The following is an 18,513-nucleotide window of genomic DNA, read 5'->3' as shown; positions in this document are numbered from 1 at the left end:
CATCAACGCCCCGCTCTTTACGCTAAAGTTTTTTACTGTTTTAAAAAGAAGAATTGAGAGAAAGAGTCAAACTTTAGCGTAAAGAGCGAGGCGTTGATGAGGAAGCAGCCTCTTTCATATACGAAGTAATTTCTGGTCGTTTTAAGTTTTATTGTCGCTCCTTACTTTCAGTTAAAAAAACTTGTTTTTTTTATTTAATATCTTTTAGCATCGAAGTTCCGTTTTTTAGAGTTTCGTTTACTATTGAGCCGGGTCGCTCCTTACTACAGTTCGTTACCACGAACTGTTTGATCATGTATGGTTTTGTTTTTTGTCGTTGTTTATTTTTTCCTCCTCTCCCTTTTTTCTTGTCCTTCTGTTTTTTTGCTATTGAATCTTAACGCATGATTGTTCTTTGATATAATCATGTATGGTTTTGTTTTGTTGTCGTTGTTTCTTTTTTTCTCCTCTCCCTTTTTTCTTGTCCTTCTATTTTCTTTCTACTGTATCTTAACGCATGATTGTTCTTTGATATAATCATGTATGGTTTTGTTTTGTTGTTTTTGTTTCTTTTTTCCTCCTCTCCCTGTTTTCTTGTCCTTCTGGGTTTTTTTCTATTGTATCTTAACGAATGATTGTTCTTTGATATAATCATGTATGGTTTTGTTTTGTTGTCGTTGTTTCTTGCTATCTTTTTTTGTTTTACTACTGTATCTTAACGAACTATAGTTCTTTGATATAATCATGTATGGTTTTGTTTTGTTGTCGGAGTTTCTTTTTTCCTCCTCTCTCTTTTTTCTTGTCGTTCTGTTTTTTTGTTTTGCTACTGTATCTTAACGAATGATTGTTCTTTGATATATTCATGTACGGTTTTGTTTTGTTGTCGTTGTTTCTTTTTTCCTTCTCTCCCTTTTTTCTTGTCCTTCTGGTTTTTTTTGCTACTGTATCTTAACGAATGTTGTTCTTTGATAAAACATGTATGGTTTCGTTTTTTTGTCGTTGTTTCTTTTTTCCTCCTCTCCCTGTTTTCTTGTCCTTCTGTTTTTTTGCTACTGTATCTTGACGAAGGATTGTTCTTTGATATAATTAAATAGAAAAAAAAGGTTTTTTTTAAATGAAAGTAAGGAGCAACATTAAAACTTAAAACGAACAGAAATTACTCCGTATATGAAAGGGGCTTTTCCTCCTCAACGCCCCGCTCTTTACGCTAAAGTTTGACTCTTTCTTTTAACTCTACTTTTTAAAACAGTAAGAAACTTTAGCGTAAGGTGCGGGGAGTTGAGGAGGAAAAGCCCCTTTCATATACGGAGTAATTTCTGTTCGTCTTAAGTTTTAATGTTGCTCCTTACTTTCATTTAAAGAAACTTGTTTTTTTTTTCTATTTAATTTCTGGCCATTTTTGAATTAGTAAATGTTTTGATCTTGGCTATCCGCAAATAAATAATTAAAACAAAATTTGCATATTAATTAATTGCAACTATCGGAAGACTTTGAGAAAAAAGGAGTGAAGGAGCAGGCCTATATTCCCTCCAGTTTTTTGATTACTTAAAAAGGCAGGTAGAACTTTTAATTTTTTACAAACGTTTTCATTGATAAAAATCATGCGTAACTCACGAATTAAATTACGTAACGAACTTTTAATTGCGTATATGAGGAGGTTCAACCCTCGTCGATACCTCGCTCTTTACACTAAAGCTTAAATGTCCCAATTCCTTAAGAATGACCTCTGAATCACAAAGGCCGTAGAATAAATAGTTAAAATTACTAAAAATACTTTAGCGTAAAGAGTGAGATATAACGAGGAGGTAAACCCCTCATATACGTAATAATTTTTGTTCGTTTTAAGTTTTAATGCTGCTCCTTACTTTCAGTAGAAAAAACTTTTTATGTTTATTTTTTCATTGTTTTATTCAAATAATGCTAGAAAATCCCGCGCCCCCTTCATTGAAATTCTCTTCCTCCATGAAAAGTTCCTCCATGGAAATATCCTCCCACGGAGCCCCCCCTCAATTCTACCCCTAAAACAAAACAATTCCCCTGAAAACATCTGTACACTTCCCAGTAACCATTACTGTATGTAAACACAGGTCAAAGTTTGTAACTTGCAGCCCCTCCCACGGGGACTGCGGGGGAGTAAGTCATCCGTAAACACATAGTTAATAGGTTTTTTGAATACGATGAATAAAATGGCTATCTCAGGATTTTGATGCGGTGACTTTTGGGAAAAAATGAGCGTGGGAAGGGGCCTAGGTGCCATCCAGTTTTTTTGGTCACTTAAAAAGGGCACTAGAACTTTTCATTTCTGTTAGAATTAGCCCTCTCGCGACATTATAGGACCACTCAGTCGATTCGATCACCCCTGGGGAAAAAACAAATAAACACGCATCCGTGATCTCTCTTCTGGCAAAAAATGGGAAATTCCACATTTTTGTAGACAGGAGCTTTAAACTTCTATAATAAGGTTCACTGATACGCTGAATCTGATGGTGGGATTTTCTTTAAAATTGTATGACTTTTAGGGAGTGTTTCCCCCTATTTTCAAAAATGAGGCAAATTTTCTCAGGCTCGTAACTTTCGATGGGTAAGACTAATCTTAATTAAACTTATATATTTAAACTCAGCATTAAAATGTAATTCTTTTGATGCAACTATTGGTATCAAAGTTCCAATTTTTAGTGGTTCGATTACTATTGAGCCGGGTCGCTCCGGGCCAGCATGGTTTATGTTTTGTTGTCGTTGTTTCTCCCCCCCCCCTTTTTCTTCTTGTCCTTCTTTTTTTGTTTTTTTTTTCTAATATATCTTAACGAATGATTGTTCGTTGATATAATAATGTATGCTTTTGTTTTGTTGTGGTTGTTTCTGTAACTATTGGTATCAAAGTTCCAATTTTTAGTGGTTCGATTACTATTGAGCCAGGTCGCTCCGGGCCAGCATCGTTTTGTTTTGTTGTCGTTGTTTCTCCCCCCCCCTTTTCTTCTTGTCCTTCTTTTTTTTCTACTATATCTTAACGAATGATTGTTCTTTGATATAATCATGTATGGTTTTGTTTTGTTGTCGTTGTTTCTTTTTTTCTCCTCTCCCTTTTTTCTTGTCCTTCTGTTCTTTTGCTACTGTATCTTAACGAACGATTGTTCTTTGATATAATCATGTATGGTTTGTTTTGTTGTCGTTGTTTCTTTTTTTTCTCCTCTCCCTTTTTTCTTGTCCTTTGTTTGTTTGTTTTTTTTTTTGCTTCCGTATCTTAACGAATGATTGTTCTTAGATATAATCATGTATGGTTTTGTTTTGGTGTCGTTGTTTCGTGCTACTTTTTATTGTTTTGCTACTGTATCTTAACGCATGATTGTTCTTTGATATAATCATGTATGGTTTTGTTTTGTTGTCGTTGTTTCTTTTTTTCTCCTCTCCCTTTTTTCTTGTCCTTCTGTTCTTTTGCTACTGTATCTTAACGAACGATTGTTCTTTGATATAATCATGTATGGTTTTGTTTTGTTGTCGTTGTTTCTTTTTTTTCTCCTCTCCCTTTTTTCTTGTCCTTTGTTTGTCTGTTTTTTTTTTTGCTTCCGTATCTTAACGAATGATTGTTCTTAGATATAATCATGTATGGTTTTGTTTTGGTGTCGTTGTTTCGTGCTACTTTTTATTGTTTTGCTACTGTATCTTAACGCATGATTGTTCTTTGATATAATCATGTATGGTTTTGTTTTGTTGTCGTTGTTTTTTTTTTCTCCCCTCCCTTTTTTCTTGTCCTTCTGTTGTTTTTTTCGCTACTGTATCTTAACGAATGATTGTTCTTTGATATAATCATGTATGGTTTTGTTTTGGTGTCGTTGTTTCGTGCTACTTTTTTTTGTTTTGCTACTGTATCTTAACGCATGATTGTTCTTTGATATAATCATGTATGCTTTTGTTTTGTTGCCGTTGTTTTTTTTTTCCTCCTCTCCCTTTTTTCTTGTCCTTCTGTTCTTTTTTTCGCTACTGTATCTTAACGAACGATTGTTCTTTGATATAATCATGTATGGTTTTGTTTTGTTGTCGTTGTTTCTTTTTTTTCTCCTCTCCCTTTTTTCTTGTCCTTTGTTTGTTTTTTTTTTTTTTGCTTCCGTATCTTAACGAATGATTGTTCTTAGATATAATCATGTATGGTTTTGTTTTGGTGTCGTTGTTTCGTGCTACTTTTTTTGTTTTGCTACTGTATCTTAACGCATGATTGTTCTTTGATATAATCATGTATGGTTTTGTTTTGTTGTCGTTGTTTCTTTTTTTTCTCCTCTCCCTTTTTTCTTGTCCTTTGTTTTTTTTTGTTGTTTTTTTTTGCTTCCGTATCTTAACGAATGATTGTTCTTAGATATAATCATGTATGGTTTTGTTTTGGTGTCGTTGTTTCGTGCTACTTTTTATTGTTTTGCTACTGTATCTTAACGCATGATTGTTCTTTGATATAATCAGGTATGGTTTTGTTTTGTTGTCGTTGTTTCTTTTTTTCTCCCCTCCCTTTTTTCTTGTCCTTCTATTTTCTTTCTACTGTATCTTAACAAATGATTGTTCTTAGATATAATCATGTATGGTTTTGTTTTGGTGTCGTTGTTTCGTGCTACTTTTTATTGTTTTGCTACTGTATCTTAACGAATGATTGTTCTTTGATATAATCATGTATGGTTTTGTTTTGTTGTCGTTGTTTTTTTTTTCCTCCTCTCCCTTTTTTCTTGTCCTTCTGTTTTTTTTCTATTGAATCTTAACGAATGATTGTTCTTTGATATAATCATGTATGGTTTTGTTTTGTTGTCGTTGTTTCTTGCTAATTTTTTTTTGTTTTACTACTGTATCTTAACGAACTATAGTTCTTTGATATAATCATGTATGGTTTTGTTTTGTTGTCGGAGTTTCTTTTTTCCTCCTCTCTCTTTTTTCTTGTCGTTCTGTTTTTTTTGTTTTGCTTTTATATCTTAACGAATGATTGTTCTTTGATATATTCATTTATGGTTTTGTTTTTTTGTCGTTGTTTCTTTTTTCCTTCTCTCCCTTTTTTCTTGTCCTTCTGTTTTTTTTGCTACTGTATCTTAACGAATGTTGTTCTTTGATATAACATGTATGGTTTCGTTTTTTTGTCGTTGTTTCTTTTTTCTCCTCTCCCTGTTTTCTTGTCCTTCTGTTTTTTTGCTACTGTATCTTGACGAAGGATTGTTCTTTTATATAATTAAATAGAAAAAAAAAGTTTTTTTAAATGAAATTAAGGAGCAGCATTAAACTTAAAACGAACAGAAATTATTCCGTATATGAAAGGGGCTTTTCCTCCTCAACGCCCCGCTCTTTACGCTAAAGTTTGACTCTTTCTTTTAACTCTACTTTTTAAAACAGTAAGAAACTTTAGCGTAAGGAGCGGGGCGTATAGGAGGAAAAGCCCCTTTCATATACGGAGTAATTTCTGTTCGTTTTAGGTTTTATTGTTGCTCCTTACTTTCATTTAAAGAAACTTGTTTTTTTTCTATTTGATTTCTGGCCGTTTTTGAATTAGTGCATGTTTTGATCTTGGCTATCCGCAAATAAATAATTAAAACAAAATTTGCATATTAATTAATTGCAACTATCGGAAGACTTTGAGAAAAAAGGAGTGAAGGAGCAGGCCTAGTTTCCCTCCAGTTTTTTGATTACTTAAAAAGGCAGGTAGAACTTTTAATTTTTTACAAACGTTTTCATTGATAAAAAATATGCGTAACTTACGAATTAAATTACGTAACGAACTTTTAATTGCGTATATGAGGAGGTTCAACCCTCGTCGATACCTCGCTCTTTACACTAAGGCTTAAATGTCCTAATTCCTTAAGAATGACCTCTGAATCACAAAGGCCGTAGAATAAATAGTTAAAATTACTAAAAATACTTTAGCGTAAAGAGTGAGGTATAACGAGGAGGTAAACCCCTCATATACGTAATAATTTTTGTTCGTTTTAAGTTTTAATGCTGCTCCTTACTTTCAGCAGAAAAAACTTTTTATATTTATTTTTTCATTGTTTTATTCAAATAATGCTAGAAAATCCCGCGCCCCCTTCATTGAAATTCTCTTCCTCCATGAGAAGTTCCTCCATGGAAATACTCTCCCACGTAGCCCCCCCCCCCCTCAATTCTACCCCTAAACCAAAACAATTCCCTTGAAAACATCTGTGCACTTCCCAGTAACCATTACTGTATGTAAACACAGGTCAAAGCTTGTAACTTGCAGCCCCTCCCACGGGGACTGCGGGGGAGTATTTCATCCGTAAACACATAGTTAATAGGTTTTTTGACTACGATGAATAAAATGGCTATCTCAGAATTTTGATCCGGTGACTTTTGGGAAAAAATGAGCGTGGGAAGGGGCCTAGGTGCCCTCCAGTTTTTTGGTCACTTAAAAAGGGCACTAGAACTTTTCATTTCCGTTAGAATGAGCCCTCTCGCGACATTATAGGACCACTCAGTCGATACGATCACCCCTGGGGAAAAAACAAATAAACACGCATCCGTGATCTGTCTTCTGGCAAAAAATGCGAAATTCCACATTTTTGTAGACAGGAGCTTGAAACTTCTATAACAAGGTTCTCTGATACGCTGAATCTGATGGTGTGATTTTCATTAAGATTGTATGACTTTTAGGGTGTGTTTCCCCCTATTTTCAAAAATGAGGCAAATTTTCTCAGGCTCGTAACTTTCGATGGGTAAGACTAATCTTAATTAAACTTATATATTTAAAATCAGCATTAATATGTAATTCTTTTGATGTAACTATTGGTATCAAAGTTCCAATTTTTAGTGGTTCGATTACTATTGAGCCGGGTCGCTCCGGGCCAGCATGGTTTTGTTTTGTTGTCGTTGTTTCTTTCCCCCCCCCCTTTTCTTCTTGTCCTTCTTTTTTTGTTTTTTTTTCTAATATATCTTAACGAATGATTGTTCTTTGATATAATCATGTATGCTTTTGTTTTGTTGTGGTTGTTTCTGTAACTATTGGTATCAAAGTTCCAATTTTCAGTGGTTCGATTACTATTGAGCTGGGTCGCTCCGGGCCAGCATGGTTTTGTTTTGTTGTCGTTGTTTCTCCCCCCCCCCCCTTTTCTTCTTGTCCTTCTTTTTTTTCTACTATAACTTAACGAATGATTGTTCTTTGATATAATCATGTATGCTTTTGTTTTGTTGAGGTTGTTTCTATTTTTTCTCCTCCCCCTTTTTTTGTCTTTCTGTTTTCTTTTGGTGATATTATTTAATGTAATGTTTAGCATCCCACTCTCCGGGGCCAAAGAGCCTTTGTGGGGTTCTAAAGCTTTATATTTATTTTCTCTGTTTTCTTTAAATAAGTTGTTTGATTTATTTATTGAATTCGCCAAATTTAGTTGAATATGAGATTTAGCAAAAACTTAGCAAATCTTCCAGCAAAGATGTTTTACCGTTTTGTCGTCAAGTTTGATTATTTATTCCAATTGAAATAAAAACGATAGAATGAACTTACTCTGTATCCTCCCAAGTTTGCGACATGGCAAGAAAACGTAGCTTCTCGGCCTCTAACAGCTGTTTTGTTTTCCAGGAGATTTGTAAACTTTGGCGTGAAACTACTTCCTAGAAAAACATGAATGAAAAAATAAAGACCTTATATTCTAAGCTGTAGATTGTTTATTCAGAAAATTGCCTTGCCAGAAGTGATTAAAGAGTAATTAGAAAATATCTCTGTACAACTTTTTAAAAGATCAATTCAACAGACTGAATAAAAAGGCAAAACTTTCACTATGATAAGCTTTGTGAACAAAAACAGAATGAATGTTTTTATTCCTTTCTTCTATTCTCTATAACTATAATTTCTATTTAAATTTGAGTGAACCCTAGAAGAATAAATAAAAAATTGTAATAAAATAAAATTAATCTTGTAGCAGTGGTGTCTGAGGACAGGTATCTTCAGGTGCAGCCTTTGAGGGGGCGCCACACTGAAGTTTATTTGAATAAATCCTATGATATTACTTATTTTGTGCTGATAAGGGGGAAGAATTCGACATTTCCCCAGGTTTCCAAAAAACCTCCTCAGCAAAGGAGCTTCAGCTTTTTCTCTCTTTCTTGTTAAGTTTATGGTTTTATCTTTCTCTTATTATCTTCTTATTAAATTACTCACAAAGATTCTTGATTTTTTTTTGTTACTGGAATTTTTCTGGAATTTTTCTTTCTGTTACTAACATAGCTTTTAACTTGAAGTTATTTCCAGAAAATCATAGCGGCAAAAAATAAAGAAAAATAAGGGTGGGAGGAGGATGTGTTTTCAAATATTTAATTTTACGTTTGCTTTAATTTTTCAAAGAAAATGCCAAAAAAGTATTTTCAATTTAAATACCCCCAAAAGCACTTTTCAAAATCTGGGGTGGCAAAAATTTCTGGGGAGTTCAAACACCTTTATCCTTCCCTCCTGATTGAGGCTACAGATCAACAACATCCCTAAAATCCTTAAAGAATCTGGGCAAACAAATAATGATCTCCAGGCCCATTTTATGTCCTAGAAAAAAAAACCTCTCACATTTTGAAACCTCTCGACCTTGCATAATGTGAAGCCTCTCATATTACGTAAGTTCAATATAGAAATGAAGTGGGATTAATTCCATGTTCTTTCAAAAACTGTGATTTAATTCAAATAGAAAACGCTGATGAAATATCTGCAAAAATCAGCCAAAGACAAATGGTAACAAATAGAGGTTGTAGCTCTCCTTACAAGTTGTAGCTGTTTTTGGGAATCAACAGACCACAATAGTCCTAGTGTTGGAATTTTGACGAAATAAAGGCTTTATAAAATTTATGTCATTAGTTTTGCCTATTTATTTCCATAGTTCCATATGGCAACACTAGTCTAAATATGATACAGCCCTAAATTTTGAATTATTTTCAAAATTTCGAAATATCTGAAAAATTTTGAAATTTTTTGAAAAAAAACAGAAGACTAATCTTAGAAAACAGCAGTTTTTTGCGAGGAATAGATTTAAGATTGGTAGAACGAGCAGAAAACGTTTTTTTGGTGACCTTGGTACTTCAAAGTTGTAGCAGTAAAATTAGATTCTTTTTCTGTGCAATAAAAACATTTTTTTAGTTTTTACAGGTTTTATTTTAAGTTTGAAAATATCTTCAGGAACATGACAAATTAGCTTAAATTCTGATTTAAAAACAATTTAAACTATATTTAAACTAATCAGATTAACTTAAATAAGTGCTTTTAGAATTATCATTAACATTTTATTTTCTAAAACCCTGGCTGGAATTAGAGTATGTGAAAGTAGCACATACTTAGATATGTTTACATGTTTAGACATATGTCTAATGATATGTTTAGATATGTTTATATGTTTAGACATGTTTAGATAATGGAATAAAGCCTTATCATTGTTAAGAAAAAAGATCCTCCAATACGGAGCAATGTTTTCCAGATGAAAAGTTTTCAAGGACATTTTCTTATTCTTGTACTCATCTTCTAAAAGATAAATAATGCAACAGATGCTGTAGAGTGTCACTTTTTGTATAATATTTGCCAAATTTGGTAATACGTGTGCGTCCCCATTCTAGAAAATTAAAAATTTTGTAGATTTTCGTTTGATTTTTTTTTTGTATAAACTTTAGATTTATTGGTAAAAAAGGGAAATTTCAATCTGCCATATGAATTTTTCTCAGATATATTTCTAAGTATATACTTGGTTTATATTGAAGATGCGACATAAAGTGATTGCATGAAATTTTGCAAAAAAAATTGCAACCAATTTTAACTATTGTTGTACAATAAATCTTTGGATGAATGGTTACGTGGAATATTATTAATATCAATGGATTGAAAATCTCCATTATTTTTTAGAAAATCTGCGCAATCTTCTATACGGCTGAAGTCCCTATGATCACTATTATGGTATATTCTTGAGTATAAACAAATATTGGCCGAAGATCCCCATTAAAATGCCTTGAAAGTTTTGGCTTTACTCTTATAGCTGTTCCTGGGATCGCATATAAAACCTTTTGACAACCTTCAATGCACATAGTGTCTCTTGATTTACTTCTACATCCCCTAAGAGTTTTAATGTAATTGCTAAGTTGTTCCTGAGAGATTGTAGACATGTCCTAATGGCTATTCAGATACACATCCTATCTTTTGATATAACTCAGCATCTTCAGCAACATGCCCTAAAAGTTCCAACGTAGTATCCTCAACTACTCCTCCGAAATTGGATAAACACCGTTTTGACAATCTGGATGCAGATATTGTCTTTTGATTTAGTTCACCCCCCACCTTCAATTTTCATTGTAAGTTTCAACCCAATATCTACTCCATTCCTGAGATATTGCATCTATGCCATTTTGACAACCTTGAACGTGCTTGTTCTTTTAATTCATTTTTAAAGTAGTTGCAGTCACAAGTAGATGCAGTCGCAAATAGTTGCAGTCGTAGTTGCAAGTATTTTTAGTCACAGTCGCAAGTAGTCACAGTCTATTTAGTTGAAGTCGTAAGCAGCCTCAGTCGCAATCATAAGTAGTCGCAGACACAATTAGTTTGAATCACGAGCGCTCACAGTTACAAACAGTCACAGTCACATTTGAAAGTAGTCAAAGTCACGAGTAATCTCTGTCGTAAGTAGCTGCAGACGTGGTCGCAGATAGACGGAATTGCAGACAGAAGAAGTCACAGCAGTGGTAGTAGTAGTATATATATTGTGTCTTTTGGTTAGTCCGAAATCTTCCTTGACGTGCCCTGAAAGTTTCAACTTAATATCCGAAGTTGTTACTGAGATAGTGTTGTAATATACAGGGAAGTAGAGGAAAACATCTGTTGATAAATCACCTTCACATCCTCCCCCTACCCACGAAAACAAAATATGTAGTCACAAGAATTAAACTTTTTTTGCTAAAAATATATATGCCTTACTGATGGTTTACCGAGCAAAAACGCAGCCAAATTTAACTAATTCGCTTTCATTATTTATTTTAACGGTTCAATGTGACAACACTGACAAAAGTATGATTATACCATAAAAACTCTCCTATTTCAAAATAACGAAATTGGGAAACCAAATCGTGATTTTCAGATATTATTAGACCTAACATGTGTCCAGGGACAGAAAAATATTTTATCGAGGTATCCTTTGTACTTTAAGGTATTGACATGTTTTACTTGACTTCCCAACATACTTTGCCTCAATAACAGTCTTATTTGATCTTTGGTAGATTGTACATCCCTTTTTAGTCTTGAACAAAGATTATTACCATAAGCTATAACCCTTTCTCTAATTAGAAATGGAATATAATGATTGTCTAAGAAATCTTTCCTAAATGCCATTTATTTTGCCTCATTAATCTTTACCACCCATTAGAACAATCTCCAAGTTTTTAACCCTCCCGCTTTTTCCATTTTCGGATTCATTACAAAATAATCTATGTTTACAGAATGATATGATGTTTGCCGAAATATGTCGACAATTTGACAAGGAAGATGATATATCTCCGGCTGTGCAGCAATGACTGTTTTTGGATTAAAGATTATTCACCAACAAAAAAAGGGAATTTTTCGGGGAATAAGACTTTTGGCTTATATAAATTAATTTAGATAGCTATTATAGTCAAGACAACAGCGTTGACTCAGTAAAGAGCGAGTCAACCCTGGATCATTTATTTTAAATACTCCCTCGCCCCTCAGGCTTTATCGTTTAGAAAGGGAAATTTCTAAACATGAAAATTAGAAACTTTGGAGAGGGACTTTAATTGCAATTCTTGAGTTCTACCACCTATTTTAAGATTAAATAACCGTCTTTTTGTGCTTTTATGTTCACATGCCAATTGCGACACAACATGAAATTGGATCAAAATTCAACATAGCACTTTTAATCAAAATTGTAGAAAAGCTAAACAATATGCTGAGCTTACGTGTTATAGCTACCACACCAAAGAAGTCAAGTTCGGTTAATTCTAGTAAAATAAATGAAAATGATAAAAATATAATACTTTAAAAAAAAATACAAGAGAGTATGCCACCCAGAACGCATTATATTTAATATCTGACCTAACCTAACCACCTCTATATATTAAATATTGAAATAAAATATACCTGTATAGTACTTTATATTGCTCAGGCTAAGCTGATTATCTATTACCAAGTGGAAATAGACAACCGGTTTCATAACAGATCAAGAACAAAGTGTCGTCTCTATAATACGTAAGTACCAAATAGGCCTCTAGTATTCACCTATTGGTGCAGTCTTGCACCCAAGGGTACAATACTGCAATTTTGAAAACACAGGCATCATGCAGAGGCTACATTTATGTAGATGGATAAACATACCATACTTTGTTGTAATTGGCACCATGCAAAGATCTATGGCTGCTATTAATATTTTATATTATTATTTTTTTATTTTATTTTCTTCACATACAAAGCCAAAACACATCTCTTACAAAATGCTGCCGCACTAAGAAAAACTTTAAAGTTTTGTAGACGGACGGCAGTAACAAGTAATAATTTATATTCCATTAAAATCACAACATAACCATAATCAACTCAAACTTCAAATCAATCTCTCTCACTTAAACAAAAAATATAATATTCAACCCCCCCCCCCAACAAAAAAAAATCTACACATAACAGCCCCGAAAATCGGACGATACCACACTCCAAACACCCCTTCCCCGCCCTGCCCCCCGAAGAATTAATTAATTTCTAACAAATGATCTTTTATCTTTTCTTAAATGAAAGCAGGTGTTCAGCCATCCTAATACTCACTGGCAACTTATTCCAAATAAGAGGGTTGAAAGTGCCTTATGAAACTTCGTAGATATAGATGTGTTGCTCACCCACTTTCGACCAAGAACTATTTTGGGAGCGGTAATAAATGAAAACATTTTATATCAAGAACAAGTATATTAATACTTGTTCTTGATATAACAAGGATTTTGCCACCTTCAATAAAATTCAATCTACATTTAGGCACTTTTAAAGGAAAAAAGTTCGAACGAGGTCTACAATCCAAGACTTTAAGTCATCTGATTAAAGATAAAAGGAGAAAAAGAGCTTTATTAGTGAAAGATAAACTTTTCCTGGAAAATATTATATAAAAAAAAGGTGAGTGCAAGTGATTTTTGTTTTATTCAAAAAATAACAAGAAATCATTTCAATCATGACTTTCACCTTTCCAGAGAAAGATTACTTAAAAACTTTTCAAAATCATCTGAAAATAAAGCCGTAATACCTTCGTCAACTCTTGGACCAGGTGTAATTAATTTTTCATCAAGGACCTGAAGTTACAAGAAAAGTCCGTATTAGAAAAAGGTCCGAAATTTTGCTTTAAAACTAATAAAGTCCCAGTAAAAGAAATTATCTCTTCAATAGAAACATCTTTACATAGAAACCCCGTCCTAATCAAAGATGTTAGCCTAGTAAGAGCTTCTACAGTTAAAACCCTGTCAGAGTTTGCTTTAAAACCAGAAATCCCTAACAATTCTATCAAAGACATAAAGATTCTTAATAATTTAAGAAGGGATGAATCTATTATTATTACAAAAGCAGACCTGGGTAACACTTTAGTGGTAATGGACACCAAGGGCTACGATTCGAAATTAAACACTTTACTGAAAGATGAAAAAACGTACAAAAAACGTTCTTTTATTCAAAAAATAACAAGAAATCATTTCAATCATGACTTTCACCTTTCCAGAGAAAGATTACTTGAAAACTTTTCAAAATTATCTGAAAATAAAGCCGCAATACCTTCGTCAACTCTTCGACCAGGTGTAATTAATTTTTCATCAAGGACCTGAAGTTACAAGAAAAGTCCGTATTAGAAAAAGGTCCGAAATTTTGCTTTAAAACTAATAAAGTCCCAGTAAAAGAAATTATCTCTTAAATAGAAACATCTTTACATAGAAACCCCATCCTAATCAAAGATGTTAGCCTAGTAAGAGCTTCTACAGTTAAAACCCTGTCAGAGTTTGCTTTAAAACCAGAAATCCCTAACAATTCTATCAAAGACATAAAGATTCTTAATAATTTAAGAAGGGATGAATCTATTATTATTACAAAAGCAGACATGGGTAACACTTTAGTGGTAATGGACACCAAGGGCTACGATTCAAAATTAAACACTTTACTGAAAGATGAAAAAACGTACAAAAAACGTTCTTTTGACCCGACGGACTCACTTAATACGAAGAAGTTTAAGAACGAGTTAAAGAGTTTGAAGGAAGAAGGGAAGATTACAACTCAACTTTTCTACAAATTCTTACCAAGAAGTTCTTTGTGCCCTAAATTATATGGACTTCCAAAGATACATAAGCCAAATCTGCCATTACGACCAATTGTTGCGAGTACAAAGTCACCAACAAGTGCTCTGAGTAAGTGGTTAGTGTCGTTATGTAAACCACTCATGTCTACACAAATTTCTTACATTAATAATTCGTCAGAACTTGTAAAAAAACTAAAAGAAGTGAAGATTTCTTCAAATTCTATAATTTCAAGTTTCGACATAGTGTCAATGTATACGAGTATTGATGTAAAAGCCGCAGAAATTCTTCTTGAAAGAAAGATACAAAGAAATTTGGACTTAATTAGTGGTGAAAAAGTTTTGGAAGTCGGTGTAATTATGAATTTAGTTAGGTTGTGCAACACGTTCTCTTATTATTTTCAATTCAGAGGGTTTTTTTGAACAAGTAAATGGTTTACCCATGGGGGCCCCTTTCAGTCCTTTATTAGCAAATTGTTTTGTAGAAAATATTGAAACAATAGCGTTAGATTCATACTTTTTAAAACATAAATTTTGGGGGAGATATATGGATGACATAATTTCAGTATGGAATTATGGGGTGGAGGAATTAAAAAGTTTTTTAGAATATCTTAATTTTTGGGGAGTCGAGTTAAAATTTACAATAGAATTAGAAGAGGATAATAAACTTCCTTTTCTGGATGTTCTTCTTTTAAAAAATGAAAATAGTCTGGATTTTAAGATTTACAGAAAACCTACTAACAATAACAGATTTTTGTCGTTTTTCTCCGGTCATGCTCTCCAAGTAAACATTGGTTTAATTACATCCTTAACTGACCGCATTTTCAGAACTTGCTCTCCAAAAATCATTGAGGAGGAATTATTGTTGTTAAAAGAGATTTTAATAAGTAATCATTATCCGGGCTGGTTAATTGACCAGAATTTTCGAAAAGAAGCAAAAAAAACCTTGAATTTTCTGACGATATTCTGGAAACAACAGAAAAGAAAAATATTATTTGGTCTCTACTATATGTTCCATGGTTGAGTGAAAAACTTAAAAGAATTTTTACAAAATAATGGCTTAAAGGTAGCTTTAAGAGGTAGTAATACTTTGGCTAGTTTTTTTAAATTCTGGAAAGGATCAAACTTCCGTAGAGCAACAAAGTGGGGTTTATAAAATACCATGTACTTGTGGAAGCTCTTATGTGGGACGTACTAACCATAATTTAAAAATGAGATTGCTACAACATCATAATTCTATTCCATCGTCTTTAAAGCAAAATACCAAACCTGAAGATTTCACGTCGGCCCTTTTGGAACATATCTATAATTATCCAAATCATTTTATTTTGTTTGAAAATGTTTCTTTGATTTCTAGGGACCAAGGTTTAAAGCAAATTTTCAGGGAAACAATCGAAATTAAAAAAAGAAAAATTATTCAAGAATAATTCCATAAGCAGAGATACAGGTGAATTTGGATTGAACTTAATTTATGATAATTTACTGAGGTCAAATAAAGTAAATATCACCTCACCTAAGAGCTATGACCTCTGTCCACGTAATATGTCGGTTAAATCTAATGAACCGGAACCGAAAAGGTCAAAGAGATTTGCTTCCGCTGTTGCATTGAAAAAAATAAGAGCAATAAACTATATGTAATTAGTTTATTAGGTATAAATTTTGTTTATTTTTATTCATGTCTTTTAGCTTTACTGTTGATGATGAACACTGTACATGTGTTCAAAATATCCAGTTAAATAATTTTATATCTGTTCACTGTCAATTAAAAGGTTTCATCCCTACTTTGAACTGTTTTACTTTCGTAACTTGACTACATCTACCGGGACAAATACTGACACGAATGATAATTCATATCTTACCTCCTGATCTGCCGGCTCCCAAAGTCCATCCAAAATTCAAGAAGAAAAGGAATGTTGCTTGCATAGTCGGGCCCATCCTTTAGGTCACTTACCTAAGAAAAAAATCTTAGTAACATATTTTGACGTTTATCAAACAGTTCGTGGTAACGAACTGTAGTAAGGAGCGACCCGGCTCAATAGTAACCAAAACTCTAAAAAATGGAATTTTGATACCAATACCTACATCAAAAGAATCTCATTTTAATGTTGATTTTAAATATATAAGTTTCATCAAGTTTAGTCTTACCCATCAAAAGTTACGAGCCTGAGAAAATTTGCGTTATTTTAGAAAATAGGGGGAAAGGCCCCCTAGAAGTCATAGAATCTTAACGAAAATAACATCATCAGATTCAGCGTATCAGAGAACCCTACTGTAGAAGTTTCAAGCTCCTATCTACAAAAATGTGGAATTTTGTATTTTTTGCCAGAAGGCAGATCACGGATGCGTGTTTATTTGTTTTTTTTTTCCCATGGGTGATCGTATTGACCCAGTTGTCCTGGAACGTTGCAAGAGGGCTCATTCTAACGGAAATGAAAAATTCTAGTGCCCTTTTTAAGTGACCAAAAAAATTGGAGGGCACCTAGGCCCCCTCCCACGCTAACTATTTTACCAAAGTCAACGGATCAAAATTCTGAGATTGCCATTTTATTCAGCGTAGTCGAAAAACCTTATAACTATGTCTTTGGGGACGACTTACTCCCCCACAGTCCCCATGGGAGGGGCAACAAGTTACAAACTTTGACCAATGCTTACATATAGTAATGGCTATTGGGAAGTGTACAGGCGTTTTCAGGAGGATTTTTTTGGTTGGGGGAGGGGTTGAGAAGAGGGGGATATGCTGGAGGAACTTTCCCTCGATAATTTGTCATGGGGGAAGAAAATCTCCATGAAGGGAGCGCAGGATTTACTAGCATTATTTAAAAAAACAATGAAAAAATAAATATGAAAAAGTTCTTTCAGCTGGAAGTAAGGAACAGCATTAAAACTTAAAACAAACAGGAATTATTACCCATTTGAGGGGCTCACCTCCTCCTAATACCTCGCTCTTTACGCTAAAGTATTTTTAGTAATTTCAACTATTTATTCTACGGCTTTTGTGATTCTGCGGTCATTCTTAATGAATTGGGACAAAATTTAAGCTTTAGTGTAAAGAGCGAGGATCTGACAAGGGGGCGAACCCCCTCATATATGTAATAAAAATATGAGAATATAAAAGTTCTTTACGTAAGCTAATTTATAAGTTACGTAAATCTTTTACTAATAAAAATGTTCGTAAAAAATTAAAAGTTCTAGTTGCCTTTTTAATTAACCAAAAAATCGGAGGGCAACTAGGCTTCCTTCCCCCGCTCTTTTTTCTCAAAATCATTCGATCAAAATTATGAGAAAGCCATTTAGCCAAAAAAAAAAAAAATGCAAATTTCGTTTTAATTATTCCTCTGCGGAGAGCCAAAATCAAAACATGCATTGATTCAAAAACGTTCAGAAATTAAATTAAAAAAAACAAGTTTTTTTTAACTGAAAGTAAGGAGCGACATTAAAACTTAAAACGAACAGAAATTACTTCGTATATGAAAGAGGCTGCTTCCTCATCAACGCCCCGCTCTTTACGCTAAAGTTTTTTACTGTTTTAAAAAGAAGAATTGAGAGACAGAGTCAAACTTTATCGTAAAGAGCGGGGCGTTGATGAGGAAGCAGCCTCTTTCATAAACGAAGTAATTTCTGTTCGTTTTAAGTTTTAATGTCGCTCCTTACTTTCAGTTAAAAAAAAACTTGTTTTTTTTTTATTTAATGACATTAAAGAACCTTATATTTACTTACTAATCCTATTGGAACATTATATAAATATTACATTGTACACCATCATTATACGTACTAATTACTATTATATCCTTTGATAATTATTGAGGGGACCCAATTGGTGAGGGGCATCCACCCAGCTTGTTTCCCCACCTAGATTTTGAAAAATGTATTTGTTTTGTGTTAAAAAAATCCTTACCCTCCTTTATATTTTCGCGAATCGATCATTGCACAATGATTATTTAATACAATATTCCGCAATACTAGCCTCTTTAAGTTTAAAAAATAGGGGAAAAAAATCGGATATATTGAAAAATATACAGAAATTCATGATTACTCCGACATTTCACGGGAAACGTAAAATTTGCACCTATGCTACACTACTTTGGTTCTCAACAGTTTTGTTATTACGTGTCTTGAGCTCTTTATATTTTCTGAAAAAAACTGAATCCATAATGAAATGAAATACAATTTTTAACCAGCATTTTCTGTTTTACAGATATGGACTAAAATTAAGAATCCCTTTTTTTTATAGGTTATAAGAGTGCATATCTACTTGCGAACTACTCTAACACCTTATTCTTATTTAATT

At 33.2% G+C, this 18,513-nt stretch overlaps 1 protein-coding gene across 2 annotated transcripts in view; it reads right to left on the bottom strand.

Moving 5' to 3' along the window:
* The window catches only part of LOC136040543 (lachesin-like), an 83,533-nt gene that overhangs the window by 51,716 nt on the left and 13,304 nt on the right, over nucleotides 1-18,513 (bottom strand). For both annotated transcript variants that reach the window (XM_065724744.1, XM_065724745.1), the window contains 2 exons: nucleotides 16,085-16,176; nucleotides 7,457-7,563 (listed from right to left, as the gene is read on the bottom strand). In XM_065724744.1, coding sequence (XP_065580816.1) covers nucleotides 7,457-7,563; nucleotides 16,085-16,160 — 183 coding nt within the window. In that variant the 5' untranslated portion in view covers nucleotides 16,161-16,176. The remainder of the gene's footprint in view (nucleotides 1-7,456; nucleotides 7,564-16,084; nucleotides 16,177-18,513) is intronic.

This window comes from Artemia franciscana, chromosome 21 (genome assembly GCF_032884065.1).
Source record: "Artemia franciscana chromosome 21, ASM3288406v1, whole genome shotgun sequence".
NCBI classification, from domain to species: Eukaryota; Metazoa; Arthropoda; class Branchiopoda; order Anostraca; family Artemiidae; genus Artemia; species Artemia franciscana.
The sequence above is the reverse complement of the archived record's forward strand: the minus strand, read 5'-3'. Positions and strand labels throughout refer to the sequence as shown.